We start from the raw sequence: 17,934 nt of genomic DNA on the forward strand, positions 1-17,934 counted from the left end.
TTACTGATGGCTGCCTGGGAGACCAACCCCCACCTGGCTACACCCTCCTTTCAGGGAGTTGTAGAGAGTGATGAGGTCTCCCCTGAGCCTCCTCTTCTCCAGGCTGAACACCCCCAGCTCCCTCAGCCCTTCCTCACAGGACTTGTGCTGGATCCCTTCACAGCCTCCTTGCTCTCCTTTGGACCTGCTCCAGGACCTCAATCTCCTTCCTGAACTGAGGGGCCCAGAACTGGACACAGTACTCGAGGTGTGGCCTCACCAGGGCTGAGTACAGGGGCAGAATCCCTTCCCTGGACCTGCTGGCCACGCTGTTCCTGATACAGGCCAGGATGCCATTGGCCTTCTTGGCCACCTGGGCACACTGCTGGCTCATGTTCAGCTTCCTTTACTTTTGGCCAGGAAAAAAATCGTTTCAACATCACCCCCCCACCACCACTCCCCTCCTATCTTCCTCCCCACAGCGTGTCCCAAGGCCATGGTTATGTTGCTGGGGGGGGACGGAGGTGTCACCTCTGCCCCACTCCCTACGCAGCTCCCCGGGAAGGCACAGGGAGGCCCCCACTCCGCCCGCCCCGGCCCCGCCAGGCCGCCAGGCGGCGCTCGCCCTCCGCGGGGCGGGAAGCGCGCGAGCCAGGGGTGTGCCTCTGTCCCTGCCCTCCTGGCGCGGCGGTTCCGCCGTCAAAGCTGCTTGCGCCCCCTGCCGGCCCGGGAGGTGGAGGCAGCCGGACCGGCGCTACTCATGGCGGCCCCAACAGGAGGGGCAACACCTCCCCCTGGTGCCGGCTGCTGGGTACTGGTAGCAGCCCCGTCACACGCACGGACAGGGCAGACTAGCCGGGGGTTTTCCTCGAGCAGTAATTTCTGATGGCTTCCCCCTCCCTCAGCTTCGCTGTCACATCTGTTTTGTTTTTGTCAAAGATAAATCCTCCTTGCGAGCGCTGCAGATCCCTCTACTGACGCTTAATTCCCTTAATTTGCCGCTTAGGTCTTTTGCTATGCCTGGCACGTCGATTTAGCAGGATTTTTTCCAACCACGGGTCAGGCTGCGCAGCATTTGTCGGGCAGGTAAGGAGCTCCCGCTGCCCGCACCCTGAGGCGGCTCAGCCAGCAGCACCCAGGCTTCTCCTGCCCGTCCGCTGCTTTTGGACCATCAGTATAAGCTGGAAATCTGCTCCCCTAAAGAACAAAGAGGTTGTTGGTTACTAGGAGTGGTTTGCCACCTCCTTGGAAGTGCTCCAGGCCAGGTTGGATAGGGCTTTGAGCAACCTGGTCCAGCGGGAGGTGTCCCTGCTCATGCCACGGGAATTGGAACCGGGTAATATTTCAGGTGCCTTCCCACCCAGACCATTCCATGGAGCACAGTAACATGGGCAGGTTCTGTGGAGTGGAAAGGTACAACTGAAGTAGGACCTCACTCTTCAGAGAATGAATTCTTGTAAGGGGGGGCCGGGGGCTCATTTTTTACATAGTTCACAGACTTAGTTGCAGGAGTGAAAGTTTTCTCTTGTGTGAGCAGGAAAAGCTTGAGGACAAGGATTATACTCCAGGCAGACATGCAGGAAAAGGTGCTGCCATTTAAATGTCAGAGCCTCCCTGTTTCTCCTTCATGCCACTGAGTCGTGTTGGGAGCTCTGATCCTGGGTTCTGGTTTCTCTCTGCACTCTGTCAGGGCAGAGCTGGTTTGTGCAGCAGCTTGCATAAATAACAGTACAGTGTTAGCTGGGCTAAGAAGATGTTATTCCAATTCAGATAATAACTACTGATACTAACAGATCCTGGTGGGTGCCCACGGGCAGGCTGCATGCCACGGGATGGCAGCCGTGCACCTTACACAGAGCCTCCTGCAGATACTATCTCTCCACTTCCCTCTCACTCTGCTAGGATAAGCAGCTGGTAAAAAAAGGTCTCTTGAGGGAAACCACAGACTTTGACAGCTGCCTCCTCATGTAGCTGTAGGCAGGCACTGAAATCTCACTTCATAGAAATTCTCAGCATTTTTAAGCATAGACCTGAAGCTACCAGCAGTTTGTTTCACCATGTTGTCTAAATGCTTTAGTTTGAGAATTAACTTTTCCAGAGCTGAAGCTATACAGCAACCAGAGGCAAACAAACACCATGCTGAACTCAAAGACTGAGGTGAATATCTCAATACCAAATAAACCAGACTGAGAGGATGAGTCAGTGTGCTCAAGGGCAGGTTTGTCACTCAGAGGGACCCCAACGGACTGCAAAAAAAAGGGAAAAAAAGGCCAATGGGAACATCAAGAAATTCAGCAAGGATAATTACCAAATTTTGCAACAGGGAAGGAACAGCCCCTTGCTGTAAGGGATGGGAATTGGCTGGTTGGGGACAGCTCTGCAGGAAATGTCCTGGGGCTCTCATGTCTCAGCAGCACAGAGCCATAAGCACCCTGGGCTGTTTGAACAGGAGCATGGCCACAAAATCATTCACAAGAAGGGATTTTCTCCATTTGCTTGGCACTTATGAGACTGCATCTGGAGTCACTCTTGTAGTTCTGGGATTTGCTGTACAAGAAATGCATCAATAAACTGGAGCAAGGTCAGCAGAGGGCCACCAGGATGGTCAAGGCTGGAGCACTTGTCCTGTGAGAAGAGGCAGAGGGAATGGGGCTTGTTCAGCCTTGAGGAAACAAGGCTGTGGGGGGCACCTAATGGCCACCTCTTCATATCTGTCAGGAAATCCTCAAAAAGATAGAGTTAGGCTTGTTGCTGAGATGCACCATGGGAGAACAGACAGGGGGAAATATAGGAAGATGCAACTGATATAAGGGGGGAAAAAATCTCAGACATTGGAACAGGCTCCACAGAGGAGTTGAGCAGGCTCCATTCTCAGAGGTTTTCAAGACCTAACTATAGAAAGCTTTGGGGAGCCTGGTGTGATGACAAAGAAGGCCCTGATCCAGGCAACATGTTGGACCAGAGATCTCCTGAGGGCTCTTCCAGCTAAGTGACTCTGGAATTCTGTGAAGCTGCCTGACAGTCCCCTCGTGAGCAGCAATGGCTGAAGAGCTGGAGATGGAATATATGGCTTTGTGTCTCATTGCCTGCATAGCTTTGTGTTAAGAAGATGAGCAAGCTTTTATAAAATGTCAAAAACCACATGTGCAGACACAAGTGTGTGAGACACAAAGGAGTCCTGACCAGAGCTTCCCAGTCCTCCGACCTATAATGTGAAGTTGCAACATCAGCCTTTATGTAAGTGATATCTAATAAACACATTGTTCACAAGTTCTCAGTAGCAAGATGAAATCACTTTTAAGACTGTGGGCCTCATCCTGTTTTTCTTGAACATCAAACTCTTGGGTACTGCAATACAAAACTTCTTTTGAAATCACCAGAGCAGAAAAAAGTAATTATATTTCACAGTTAACATGAACAGTACATACATTTTTTAGTGTATAGGAAAGCAATAAAGAAGAAGCATAGAGAAATCTTACTAACCTTCAATAAAACATGCTTTCACCATTGGCAGTATCTTATATTTTCACAGTGAGGCACATCAATGGAAGGAACTTTCTTTCCTTGTGCCACAACATAGCAGCAGCAATGTAAGAAAGAAATGTGGTGTGTCAAGGTGGAAGAGCAAGAAACTAGCAGTAACTCAACTTTAAACATTTTCTTCTATATTGCTTGTGCCAGAAGTGAGTATTTTGCAAGAAAATATTACAGTCTGGTTAAGGGAAGACTCTTCATTGATTTACCCTTTTCTCACGTTTCGCGCTGTTGAATGATGAAGGCAAATAATGTTCTCTTTTGAGGCTGTTCATTCAGAGTTGCTCCAAAACTTTTAGTAACAGATCCTTGGAGCAGAGATGCACACAGGTGTCAAACCCAGGTTTGCTCAGTTTCCAGGGCTGGGCTATTGGGCTGGCTGCCAGACAGACCCTTTCTTAAATTACTTGACAACACTTGATGGACTCAAAGAAAGACTGAATTTACCAGAAATAAAGGCACTTTAGCCCTAAGGTAAAGGTAAGGATCGTTTGGAGCAGAGAAGGAGTAAAAGTCTTACCCTGTCAGATGCACCCAAGAAGGGGAAAATGCATTTCAAAAGGAGTTTATTGTGAAATATAGCAGACTTTCTGCTAAGTACATACAGTCAAATTCACCACTACCTCACATGGTGATACAAGGCAAACTCTTATTTCAAAATATTAACAGCAGAGAAGTACTCTGGTGAACAGATCCTATGTACTTCTCTTATTTGCCTGATAGTTTGCCATAAAATTATTACAAAATACGGTTCCCCAAGGCATCTCTTCTTCAGCAGCTGAGTAGGCATCTTGAGAATTCAGGCATATGGATAGTTTTCTGCTGGGCAGACAGGGAAATACTGCTCCTTCCATTCTGAAAAGGGTGAGAGAGGACTGAAGTCTCTCATGCACCAGCTGTTACAGGGAAAAAAATGTACAGTGAGAAATCCCAAATTTACAGATCAGACAACTTGTCTAAAACGTCTATAGAATAACTGGTTAGATTTTGTCCTTTACATTTGCATCTGCAATACATTTTGTAAATGAGTAGGTAGGACTTGAATCACAGCAGCATTTAGTCTCTAACTTCCATTGGTTTCAGAGGCCTAAAATACTCTTTGAATTGAGCCTAAATGACACTTTAACTCCAGATTTTGGCAAAATGCCCTTACTCAGGTAACAGCATCCGCAGTTTCCAGAGGAACTTGGGAAATCTCTTGGGTGTGTAAAGGCCAGCATGTATATTTCCATTTGAACCACCACAATTCTTACCCTTCAGTGATCACAAGTGCCCTGCCAAAATACCTTTGCCCCAGAGCAGGTTGGCTCATGGGCTTTTTAGGATGCTTCCACTGAATTTCCTTGAATGCTTCCTACTGAATTCCTTCTGGTCATTCAGGCTACTTAGTACCAGGACAGCTGAGAGGTTCGAGCATTTGGTAGGTAACAGTGTTGTAAAACACTCTACAAAGATATGGTTTTCCATGCTGGATCATGGAGAAGCACCCACAGCATCTGACCCATGGCTGACAGCCACGCTGTGCCTCTGCTAAGCTGTGACTGAAAATTTCCAGTTGCTCCTTCTAGTTGGGCGAGCAGGCTTTCAAATCACACCTGGGGCTTTTCTGTTTTAAACCTACACATAAAGCACCCAGAAAGTGGGAACAGCAGAAAATGCTCCATGGGGATGGTCACAGGGCTCCCCAGAGGGTGTCAGGAAGAGAGCCCAGCATGCCAGAGGTCCTGCCTCCCTTCTTGCACCCCAAGCTGGCCATCCCCCTGCAAACAGAGGTCAGCAGCTCCCACAGGTCAGTGACACCCCAGAGAGAGGCAGGGCACCATCAGCCACCTCTGAGCAATTCCGGGGAATCCCTTCGTGTACTAGAGCACAGCTGGCAGCGTGGGAGAGAAGGTAATAAAAGCCAGGTAGGGATCCTCCTGCCGTGGTGTTAATGATCGGGGTAGACCTTAGACTGCTCTCCCGGTTGTCAGGGGAACGGTGTGAGTTGCCGGCCCTGCAAAAGCATAAAAGAGCAGCAGCAAGTGGGAGAGGAGGCACTGCTGCCTGCCCTGCAGGCTGACCCTGCTCCCAGCCCCAGCCCAGCATCCCTGCCTCAGCAAGCTCAGCCAAGAGGGAAGCGGGGTGGTGACAAACTCACCTGCCAGCACCTGGAGAAAAGAGTAAGTCACTGTCTTTTTTTCATCTCTAAAAGAGGGGGGTAAATAACAGAGAAATGTTTCATGTTGTGTTTTCATGAACGAGGCTGTTTCTCTTCTATCACAATTATTTTCTTGCCAGTAACTCTGTTCCTGGCAGGTATTTTGTTTCAGATTTGTTGTTTTGTAATGGCAGTGAAATAACAGGCACTGCAAAGTTTGTCTTTTGTATGTTGCAACTGTTCACACGCTGTATCTGTATGCCTTAGGTAATAATTAATAGGTCTATGAATAATAACCACACAGAACGGTGGAACGATTTTCCTCCATTTTGCAAATACTTCTTTACGCAAATCTTTAAAAGCGAAAGAAATGTTGGCAGCACTTATTCCACCTGACAGGAGTTGAGTCATTTTATTTAGTTAAAACTGCCTTGAGAAGAGCACTGGAAGAGGAGGATCAGGAATGAGCAGCTGAAACCTGTGTTTTATTCTGCCATTTAATTTCTAAATCACACCAGTGACAAAATAAGGACAAAATAAAGTAGACACACAGTCACTGTCTGGCTCTAGAGTCTCAATGGCATTGACAACATCCTAGAGAGTGAACAGGAGCTGAGATTCCCTGCACTAGGCAGTCCTATACCAGAGTTTCAGTCTCCAGATACTTATTGACTATTAGCATTTCATAACAGCTTTCTAGCATGCAGCCTTCTCCTCTCATGTCTTTTTTCTTAATTTACGTTTTGAAAAACAGGAAATAAAGTGTTGCAGTACACTTTTTATACCATTTTCTATCATGAAGTAAGCATTATGTTTTGCGCTTGGCAAATCTTTAATTTAGTGTAATGCTTAACTTGAACTTTGGTACAATTCAGATTAGAAAAAGAACCGGGAAATAGCACCAAAAAGTTGCAGTCAAGCTTTCTTTCCTAAAGTTCACCCAGTTTAAGTACCTTTGGTCTCAAAGGAGTAGTTAGTTTGATGTAAAAAACTGAGAATTGTTAAAAGTGATCTTAAAATTAATTTTTTTACCTCAGTGTTCAAGTGCTCAGCTTGAGTCACCAAGTATAACTCCTGTTTTCAGACAATGCTGACCACCAACCCTCAGGACACCTGATTTCCTAACTAATGTCCCTTTCTAAGGACAGATGAATAAACAGAGATTTGATTGCACATACCTTACAATTCCAAAACTACTTGTTGTATTAAAATGTGATGCACTTAGGCATACAAATTTATGCTTTATGCATCTGTACACACTTTTTTTTTCAATACTCGGACTAAATCACAGAAAGAACAAGCCCTCTAACATGGTAGCTTATATACATTCAATGCATTCAGAGTCAGCACCAGTACTGAAGGAATTTGCATTTGCTAAGTCTTCTCTTTTACAAAAATAAAATTAGCCTGTTGGAAGGCAAAAGGCTAAGTGGTTCAAGAAGTGAACAAGAAAGTTGTTGGAAAGTACTAATATAAGATATGGAGTAGAAGCAACATCTTCTCTCAGTATAACAAATAAATATGTACCCTGTCATTCTCTTTAACATAAGCCAGGGCATGCTTTTGTGTTCCTGATACCTTTTTGGTACAGGGCTCTCTCATAAGCATTGAGCCAAGAGTTTAAACCACTGGTGCTTCCATTATTTGAAAGCTGCAGATAAATATCAGTCACAGGCAGGAATAGCTGTGTGGTTAGATAGCAAAAGGGAGAAACTCACTTTTCTATAATGCCTTCCCTCTTAGACTTTATACCACTGAATAGAAAACTGGGACTTGTGGTCAGAGGTTGTACTAGCAGGAAGGATGGAGACACTGCTAGAAATACAATTCTGATTTTCCCATTCATTTGATCAGATTTATACCACTGATTTCAAGCCAGTTGCATAGGCACAAAAAACAAATCCTGCCTGTGGTGCTCAAGTAATGTGTGTCTGATCATCTGCTGCTTTATAAAGCTGTGCAGAACAGTGCTCTCCTCTTGAATCTGTAAAGCCTTATACCATTCTCCTCTAATTTTCATTTATGTAAATGCTTATCCTGGTGTAATTCAAAGGTGAATAACCAGCTCAGTGTGGGTCAGCTTTCCCGGACAGCATGTACTGTGCACACCTCTGAGCTGGAATAGCTCCAGGTCTGTTCTGGCAGAGCAAATCCTCCCACTCCTCTTGGAAAAGTGCACTTAGGAAAAGTACAGACTGCAGGTGTGAAGCCAGGCATGAAAATGAAGCCTACACATGCATCCTTTCTTCTCTCCCAGGGTTGGAAATAATCAGGCTGTGACGTGCTGAGGGTGATCTTCATCAGGGGAAAAAAGGGAGGTATCACTACTCCCAGTTCTTTGGGAGAACAAGCCTTCCTCCTTTCACTTGAGTTTTCTCCTATTAATCTGCTTCCCTGCAGTTACATGTCACAACCTTCCCTACTGTAACATTTGCCTCCAACATGGACAAAAGCTTTGCATGGGACGGACAGGCTTGAGAATCTCGCAGAACTGTTTTTAAATGAATTGTCTGTCCTGTAGTCTCTGGATACCTGAATACCAAACTACTCAATACAGGAAAAAATTAAAAGGTGTCATTCTAGTTCAATGCAACAGAACTGCCTATTTTATCTTGCATTTTTATCATTGCTGGGAAGGAATTTGTTCCACTATATTTGACAGCACCAATGTTACAGCACTTGCTGCTCAGCCTAATGTCAGCAGCCCAGGCTTTTGCTGCACAAGCAAATGCAAATACAGTTTTCAATATTGACAACACATATGGATCACACTGCGGCCTGGAAAGCTGTAGAAGATCAGCTTTTATCACAAAGTTATTTTCCTACATTTATCTGTGGACTAACTAAATAATTATGGTAATTGTTAAAACAAAGAGACAAGTATTCAAAGACAGATTATTCTGAGCAAAACACTTCTTCAAAAAAAGACAAAACACCTCCCTCCGTGCCATCTGCCCACTTAGAAAACTCCTAAAACTCCCACAGAGTAAAAGAGTCAAATCTAGTACTTTGTTTTCCCCAAGGCTTGAGCCTCCCTAGGGCTTTCTGGTCAGATAATGTAGCTACTCTGCAGTGAAGACTCAGACCAGACTTATTAAGGGACTGACTCCTTGCATTTTACCTCACACTTTATATTTTCATTTCACTTCTATTTTAACACCTGCTTAGATCAGGAGATGTTAAAAGCTCACCTTACCCTTTGTCATGTGCATACCTCTGAAAACCAGAGATGTTATTTTTTCACTTACAATTTAAGAATAAAAGTTCTGGTGGGTTTTTTGTTGTTTGGTTGCTTTTTTGTTTGTTGCTGTTGTTTTGTTTGTGGATTTGTTTGTTGGGTTTTTTTTTCCAGAAGGTGTGATAAGGCATTATCTTTGAGAAAAAAAAAAGAAGAAGAAGAAGAAAAAAAAAAAAAAGGAGAGTTCATTTTACTCTTTCAAATGGAAATTGTACTTTAAAAACCTTCATTTAGTCCCAATGCAAAAACAGCACAACTACCCAAAAGTAACCCCGTGCAGCCTTTAAAACCCCTTTTTTCATCAAACATTTTACAGGCTAGACCAGTATTAAATACCACTGAAAGAGTACAGAGATGAAGGCCTGGTGCATGCTTTGCTCCGTAGAGTAATGGGAGCTTGCTTGAGCTTCCCTTACCCCTGCCTCCCCTTCTGTGTGGCATCAGGCCTGGTGAGATCAGCCCAGTTAAGCTGCTGTACCCACCTCCTTGCTGCCTTCCTGCCACCTTCCCTCTGAAATGCTCTGTATATTTTTTACACATCCCTCCCACACCTGCATGTAAATAGGGAAAAGAAAGAGGCAGTCTTGGTAGTTCTAAACGCTTTTGGCATTGTCGAGCCTTTCATGCTATTTTGATCTAAATTGAGTGGGTTTGGTATTCATCCTGTGTACATTACTCAAGCTGCACAAGATTATATGGATTTAAGCTCCTGTTTGCTTAATACAGCACTTTCACATAGGCACATGTTAACACACGTGATCAATGAGGGGTTTTAATTAGGTTTTTTTTCTGAATAGAGAATGGAAGAAAGCACCCTGTGAAGAAATTAATTGTATGGGCTTGGGACTTCCATTGAATAGGATTAACTTTCCTTGAGACAGTAGCATTCTCTCACAACACTCAAAGGCTTTTTATTGCTATTTTGCAGTTTTCTTAATACATAGCTCTGCAATTAGCAAAAACAAAAAATAAAAATAAATTACTGGAATGATATAAGCAAATTCAGAAATTTGAACTGATGGTATTGCTAAATATGCATTGCAAGTCTCCTTTAGCTATAAAAACCTGTCAGGGATTCAATCTTGTGCTAGAAAAACTTCTGGGATAACATGAATTAAAACAGGGGGTTCAGTGCTTGAAAAAAAATTACACTTCTAAAAACATGCATGGCTGAAGCAATCAAACTGGAATAAGTTTCTGCTGGTTATCTATGTCTAGTCTGATTTTCTTGAAAGCCCTTCCCCCCCCCTTCAGGACAAAAGTGAATAACTAACTTGCTGCACTTTAGATCACTTAAAATTATGGGTTTTTTTCAGAACCAGGTTATTGCTACCAGAAGCAAGCTTTCTCTGAAGTCACCATTTTTTTTTTGATTGCTGATAAGGAGAGAATGTACCCTCCCTATCACAGAGATCTGAGCTGCAAAGAAGTGGCTGCCTTCCCCCTTCCTGTGCCAGCCATGAAGGCTGGAAGGGACTCCAAGGCAGCTGCTGGGATCTATTTTTTTTCTGCTGTTTGCAGAGAAGGATTTACTGAATAACAGATACTGGATTGGATATAAACCACACAAGTTAGGAGCTAAAGCAGAAGCAGAATGGATGACTCTTCTAGAAAAATATGGTTTCTTTTATTTTCTGTCAAGACATGCTTGTAAAGCCAGAAAAAAAAAAAAAAAAAAAAAAAAGCCCCAGAGGTTCCTCCTTTGTTGAGGAAGGCTTCCTACTCCTTTCTTCTCCTTCATTTCTCCATCCCATCTCTGGGCTGCACTTGCCTCTACTCCTCCCATCCCCTTATAACCACCTTTCCCCCTCCTCTGTACAGCAGCCTCCTTCACCCACAGCCACCTCCTTGTTCCATCATGAAAGTGATGTTGTGGTTTCCTCCTCATTCACCTACATCTGCTGAGCCTGTGCTCTAGGGTTTAGGTGCTGTGTCCATGTATTCCTAGACATGCTTTACTATGGACTTAGTTGTTACAGAGATGGTCTTGGTGCTTAGAGCTGACCTTGCTTCCCTGTTCACAAAGTGTTCAGCTAGACAGATCTGGTTATAACAAGAAGTCCTCCAGCTTGGGTTGATGCAAGATCTTTTCCTCAATGTAAAGGAATACTTTTTTAAAGGAGTCTATGAGGAAAATCAGATGGTAGCTTTGGACTTCAGAAAGTTTAAATGCCAGATGAAAATCAAGAAGACGATACTAATCACCAAATGTTTTGATGGTCAGCATCTTCAGGCTGACAAAGAATCTCTTGATCTTGAATATATCTTACTTCTACCTTCCCATTTCCCAGAAAGGCCCTGCAACTTCAGAGTTTCTATCAGTCCTTTTTCTAACTGTTGAATCTTTGCCCTCTGATAACTAAGGTATCACTTGAATTCATAGAAACCAAAATGCACACTTCAAAAGATTTCTGAGGTGTTTTAATGCTGTAATTGGAGGGTAACCCCTGGAGAAACACTGTCTGGAGGAGAACAGGATCAACAAGCAGTAATTCCCATGTGGTAGTGGTCCCCTACCACTGCTCAGTGAAGTTGGGTGTCTGCTTAACCAGGCATAAGAAAAGACCTCTAGAGACATTCAGCCTAATTACTATTCAAGGCACTGAGTCATTCTCATACAGGGATTTAATTTTCACCTCAATCTCAAACAACGAATGCTTACCTGGTCATTACTCTGGACAGCAAGGCAGTGTGGGGGCTATGATTCAGCAACTATTTATCTACTAATTTTACTGAACTCTTGCTTTTTCCACTTCTGATTGTATATCCAAAACTGAATTATCCAAAAATGGAAGGAAAATAGGCTTTACTTCCAGTTTACCTATGCAGAGGGTGGATTTGTTAAAGGTTGCAGCTGTACAAAAACCTGACTAGTAACTGATAAAAGGGAATGTTGCAATCACAGTGCATAATTTCAAAACACTGTTTAATTGTTAGCTGACTGTATGAGACCAACTTAGAAAAGGTACCAGTGCAGCTGGGTGAAGGACATATTATTATACCCTACCTATGCCTCATTTGAAACATGGTTATTTGAGATGTTGTTAGAAGGAATGGCACCACAAAGAAACCATGATGTTAGAATAAACCACCACCTGTTTGGAAAAATTATTTCTTTAATTCATTGGACAAGAGGATTAACTCAAGGTCTAGATTCTGGTAGAGCTCTATAGATTCTTTTACTCAAATGTTTAAACCATATCCTCAGTAAAAGCATAAAACCCCTATAACCTATCCCATGTTTAGGCTGCAGAGCTATTCTGTGCTTTAATCAAAATGTATTTATCAATTATCTCACTGCAACTGGATAATGAACAAGTTCAATCATTTCTACTATGAAAATGTGTTAATAGCTTTACTACTCCAGCCACTTTTAGGTGATGAGCATTGGTTATGAGGCTGGACAAAAATTACTGTCTAAAACAGCTGAACTGAACAATAATATAGAAATAAAATTCAGACCAGGTCTTTCTCAGTTTAAGCTTTTGTAGCCAAAGGAGTTATTTTTTGTACAAGAACAGATACATAAAAGCAGGTAGCTTTTCATTACCCACCTGTGAGGGAAAGCATTCAGATAATTTGCCAAGTTCATACTCAAAATACCATTCTCATTTCTTGAGTTCAGCAATCTTCTAATAAAAACTGGAAAGCTGAAAAATACTTACATGTTTTTTACAGTACTACTATGCCTGCTATGCTATTCTATTCAAGGAAATGTCAAATGGCTTATGGAAAGAAGCTGTAAAATCCATCCTGTCAGGTGGACAAGTCTTTAAATAGCTACAGATTTTTAAAGTAGAAGCAACACCCATAGATATTTTCTTTATAAATGTATGATAAGCTTCCTTTTGCCAAAGTTGGTATCATCATAGAAAGGCAAGACACAGCTTGAATCTGTTGGCTTGTTTTATCACTGAAATGCTGTCTCATAGCTATAATTAAAAAAGAAGGCTGCACAACTGGTTGACAGCATGCATACTAACTGCATATAATGAAATTGTTGCTTAATCTCCGAATATGTATTGATTATATTAGAAATGTAACTAAGGTTGATGTAAAAATGAGGGAACAGAAGGTGGCATACCCACCAATTCTCCCTAGAAAATTGGAAATTCTTGACATTTAGCATGATCTGATGCTTCTATGGTGCATTCTTTGGGCTTCTATACATTATATCTAGAAATATGTTTGTAAGCTCAATGGATAATCTATCTCTGTGTAGGGGAGTGGGTAATGCCCAGAGATAGAGCATGGTTTGAAGATGTATCCTACAGCCCAAATTCTCCAGTTTTCTGAAGATCCTACCTTTATTTCTAAATTTGGAAATGATAGGAAATACAGATCCATAATAGGCAAGAGAATCACCCCATATTTTCTTTCAGCTTAATGGCAATATTACAACAAATATGTGTGGCTTTTGTGTAACACCAAGAGCCCTAGTGAAGGTACAATTGCATTACAAGCAATCTGAAATACAAGGAATCTCTGCAAGGGAGGAAGATTTTTGAAAATAACTCTGTTATCTTTTACAACTTCAAAAGCACTTTCCAATAGACAAAGGGCTTATTCTCTGTCATGCTCACCATGTTACCCACAGACTAAATTAAAAAACAAAACAAAATTAACAATTCTGTGTTTTGGTCTTCTCAATGATTAAACTCAGATTAAACCCCAGCCATTTTGCTTCATCCTGCAGGTACATACATTCAGGCCTTGGTCCTGTTTTTCAGCCCCATGCTCTTCTTTGATCCTCTTTCTTTTCCTCACATCTTCTACCCTGGCAAACTCTTGTCCCTCAACTGCCATGTCTGTGACTTTTGCTTCACATTCCTCTTCATTTTCCTTACTGAAACTCAGACCCTTCTGAGCCATTCCTAGAGACAACAAACTCAAGACCTCTCCCCCACACTTTCAGTGTAAAGAACCTCTTGCTAAGTCACAATCCCCTCTCTTCTACCACTGCCTTGACAGCAGCAATAATTCAAAAAGACACAACTCTATGTCATCAAGTTCGTGTGGTTAAGTTTTATCTATGCTTTAACTCACTTCTTCCTTGCAAAGCAGCTCCCCACACCTTTAAAAATTAAAGCAAACCTTTTCCCAGGGCTTAACTCTTGCAGACAGCAAAGTAATTTGATTAAGAGCCATAGAAGACACTTTTTTTTTTTAGATAATTGGTGGCTTAAGTAAAGGTGCATTGCAGGTGATTTTGAAACTTCACAGCCAGACTTCCTGCAACATTTATTTCACTGTTTGCATACCATTCACCAAAGCCACACAGTGTTGAAGGGATCAGAAGAAGACAGCAAATATTTCTGGAAATAACATTTTCTGGAATGCCAAGATTTAGAATTTTGTTTAGATTTTGACAGATCAAGTCCAAATGTGATCAGCTAAACTAAACTTGACAGAGAATTTTCTTTGGTTGGATGCAAGACAGTAGAGAACTAAAGGTTCTCCACTTCAGGAACTAAAAAAATACATGAAAATTTATCAAGAGTTGTAACTACTGAGGCATATCAAAGTACTTTATTCTAATATTTTATGACTACTAAGTCCTCACATGCTATGTGGAAAAAGCAGTATCAACCCTTCGGATGAAGGTGCGAGTTTGAAATGCAGAACTGCTGAGTCTTCAATTAAAATGTCTTTCACTTAGTTCGAACACATATTGTTAACATTTTCTTGGAATTCTTCTTGCAAATATTACCTCCAAAACAGATGCATCCAAACAATTTCTTTGAGTTGAAAAACAGAGGTGACATTAAAGATTTCTGATTTATCACAACTGTTAGCCAATGCTTAGGGGCTGAGAAAATAAGCACAGTAGGGAGGTTTAGTAATAGGATTTTCATTGTGATGCATGATTAGATGCTTAGGTACTGGAGACCAAATTAATCTAGCAGTAATGATACCAGAACAACTACAGCTTGTATGAGTCTGACCTTTGAAGTTAAACATTAGCTGAGTAAGACTGGTATTTCTGGTATGTTCCACAACATGGATTAAATATTTAAGGATTCAAATGACTGTGTTTCTTAATTTACGAAAACAACATCCTAAATTCAGGGAGCACATAAAGATTTAAATCCCATTTGAGTCAGTTTGTATACATTTATGCTATGTAGTTCTTCTATAGAAAAAGCCCTATCTTGTGAGACCGAAGATCCACCTAGTCAAGTTGCCACCTCAAGCTGCAGCCATAAGAAGGTGCACAGGAGAGATTTCAGACAAGACAACAACATGTGATACTTACTGCTATAATTTTCTTTGCCTCCACCTATTTTCAGCACGGGGCTGAAACCACATACCCGGTAAACTACCATGCACACAATAGTGGTTATGACTAAAAGAACTTCAGTGTGCTCCTAGACACTTTCCTTTAATTGTTTGTTGAATGACCATGAAGTTTATAGCAGACGAATCCAATGTCTAGTGGTGGCAGATTGAATAACAGACAAAATTAATTTGTGTTTTTATTATAAATTGCATTATTTTCCTGTTTATCTGGTATGATTCTCCAAAAGTGCAGGTGTAATGCCATGTTTTCTGAGGTGCTGGAGACATGAATTCTGGACATGGATCAGTCTTTTCACATGCTAAGGACCATCTATTGCTGTGATCCCTAGGACCTGCCACTGTTTGTTAAAATTTGGCTCTAATGTTTCTTAGTGACTCAAAACAATTCCAATCAAATCAGACAAACTTTTCAACAGCTTATAACTTGCGTTGAGAAATTACGTTCTGCATTGCTGCTTGTACCATCACCTTACAATATGCCACAAAAATCCAGATGCTTCTAGTAAGATCCAACCCTGCTCTGAAAACCAAAGGGCTAGTAGTTGAGAATTCACAAGTCCCCATCAAACATACTCCCACGGGTGGAGGAACATGGCTAGGATGGAAACTTGCTCCATTGTGATAAGCATGTGTGGAGGTGCTACTTTGCTTTGCCAGGGTAAACTAAGAGGGACAGAGCAACCAACACAGCCATGATCTATCCTGTGCTGCTGTGCAGAGTCACAGTGAGAGAAGGTCCTTGGTCCCCAAAACATGTCTCTGAAGGTGCTGCATCTACCAGTGCTTCTGACATTAACTACCCTGCCTTTCTTCTTCCCTTCCCCTCCCCCAGTATACCCCACACTCAGCTTCAAGGGAAGGTGATCACAACCCTTACTTGGCAGTTCATGTGAAAAACAAAATTCTTGTCATTAGCTGCGGGAGCGGCAAAGAAAATGCGTGCAACCAATATGGTTGATAAACGAACTTCTGGTTTATTGCGCAGCAACTTTTGCTTATATAGTGCTTCTGTGACCACACCCCCGCCACCAACACGCACTTTTATTGGACACCCAGTGTGTTTACCTGTAGCACAGCGAATCCCTGGTGCAGGTAGCACCAGAGTATGGGCCGATCTAATTGACCTCCCAAACATGGGGTTGGGCATAGCAAAGGGGTCGCACCTCCCATCTCTTCGAGAATATTCAGGAATATTCTCCAACATTCTCCAAACCTCTCTAACATTCCACAACAATTAGCCTTTCTCAAACTGCCCTGCACTTGGTGAAAGTGCAGAACAGGGTTATTTGTCAACGCTATCTACTGGGAAGAGAAAGCAGAGAGGAGAAATGAGCAGGAGGAGTCTTGCCATTACCTTCACACTGGGCAGGCTGAGGACCTGCCTGGGTAGAGAAGAAGGTGTCCAAACTGTCCCATAAGCAGATTAAAACACTTAGAACAGAAGAGTGGAAGAAGAATGCCAAACATGACTCTAGGTGGCCCTGCTCTGGCAGGGGGGGTTGGACTAGATGATCTTTCGAGGTCCCTTCCAACCCCTAGGATTCTATGATTCTATGATTCTATGACTCACAACTCGTGCTTCTGAATCAGTGTAGCTGCGCTTCCCCTTTAATGCAGCACAAACTGCAAAACTGCAATATGGTTCTGAATAGATGAGACAGATAATGAGTGAGAAATGCAAAGCAATATTAATCACTGAGTAATCTTTATTATAATAAATAAATGAGTGGGAAATGCAAAGCAATATTAATCACTGAGTAATCTTTATTATAATAAATAAATTGTTTTTCTTCAGTAGGTAAAGCCAAGTGGTATAATTCACTCAGTAAAAGAAGGAGACATTTGGCAGCTTGGCACCAGTACTAATGAAGCCAACAGCCTTCTCTGCCTTCTCCTTTTGGCTGGCTCTCCTTTTGGCTGGCTTCCTTGGCATACACATGGCTGGCAGTTTTGTGAGAAGTCAGAAGAACCATACGCTAATTTTCACCAAGGAAAACACAATTCGCAACTGCAGCTGTTGGGCGGGCGTCCGTGACTGTGATTACTGCCTGGCAAACCTGATGTGCAATTGCAAAACAGTGCTGCCTTCTACCTTGGAAAAAACTACCTACAATAGCCACCTGACCATTTGGTTCACAGACATCTCTGTGCTGGAGATGCTCCTCAACTTCACAAGGGCGTGGGACTTGAAGCTGTCCTTCTGTGGCACCGCTCCTCTCCCAACAGAATACTTGGCCATCTGGGGACTTCGAAAGCTCCAGGTAAACAAGGTGAAGGGACGATTTCCAGAGCAGAGTGTAACCATCTACAGCAGCAGAAACAATGAAATAGAAGACTCACTTGCGGTGCACAACAAAGACAGTCAAATGCTTGTATATATTTCTTTTCTGGACACCTCGCTTTTCAATGGATATTCTTTGCTGAAGTCATACAGCGTGGAAAATGTCTCCAGTATCACGAAGCATTTTCCCAGCCTGCTGTACTCTGACGTTTCCTCAACCTCAGATAACAAGAGCTATGTTGTAACATTCATTTACTGAGTTATTGAACACATTCACTAGTCAGAGGCAAGGCAAACTGCTATGAGAGATGAGACTTCAAGTCTGCTTGGTTTGGCCAGGAGGAACTGTTAAAGGATGGACAGTTCTGATTGTGATACCACAAGGATGCGTTTAAAGTTAGACTGACTCATCAGAATAATTCAGTAAATGCATTATTAAAGAGCAAAGAAAATGTGAAATAA

General features: G+C 42.5%; 1 protein-coding gene and 1 long non-coding RNA gene across 3 annotated transcripts; one reads left to right on the top strand and one right to left on the bottom strand.

Moving 5' to 3' along the window:
- Positions 1-4,062: 4,062 nt before the first annotated feature.
- On the bottom strand, positions 4,063-6,378 carry LOC139800780 (uncharacterized). The gene is made up of 2 exons (XR_011727927.1): positions 5,654-6,378; positions 4,063-5,509 (listed from the first exon to the last, which is right to left on the bottom strand). It is a non-coding gene; the product is annotated as an uncharacterized lncRNA (long non-coding RNA).
- EPCIP (exosomal polycystin 1 interacting protein) lies at positions 5,290-17,934 on the top strand. 2 transcript variants are annotated; one of them, XM_071754209.1, is made up of 3 exons: positions 5,290-5,406; positions 5,487-5,675; positions 16,987-17,934. In XM_071754209.1, the coding sequence occupies exon 3, from the start codon at positions 17,057-17,059 to the stop codon at positions 17,729-17,731; it is 675 nt and encodes a 224-aa protein (XP_071610310.1). In that variant the 5' UTR covers positions 5,290-5,406; positions 5,487-5,675; positions 16,987-17,056; the 3' UTR covers positions 17,732-17,934. The 2 variants fall into 2 exon arrangements, with proteins under 2 accessions (XP_071610310.1, XP_071610316.1); XM_071754215.1 differs by lacking the exon at positions 5,290-5,406 and having other exon boundaries at positions 5,507-5,675; positions 16,990-17,934.

The sequence above is a fragment of the Heliangelus exortis genome, chromosome 1 (assembly GCF_036169615.1).
Source record: "Heliangelus exortis chromosome 1, bHelExo1.hap1, whole genome shotgun sequence".
Taxonomy (NCBI): Eukaryota; Metazoa; Chordata; class Aves; order Apodiformes; family Trochilidae; genus Heliangelus; species Heliangelus exortis.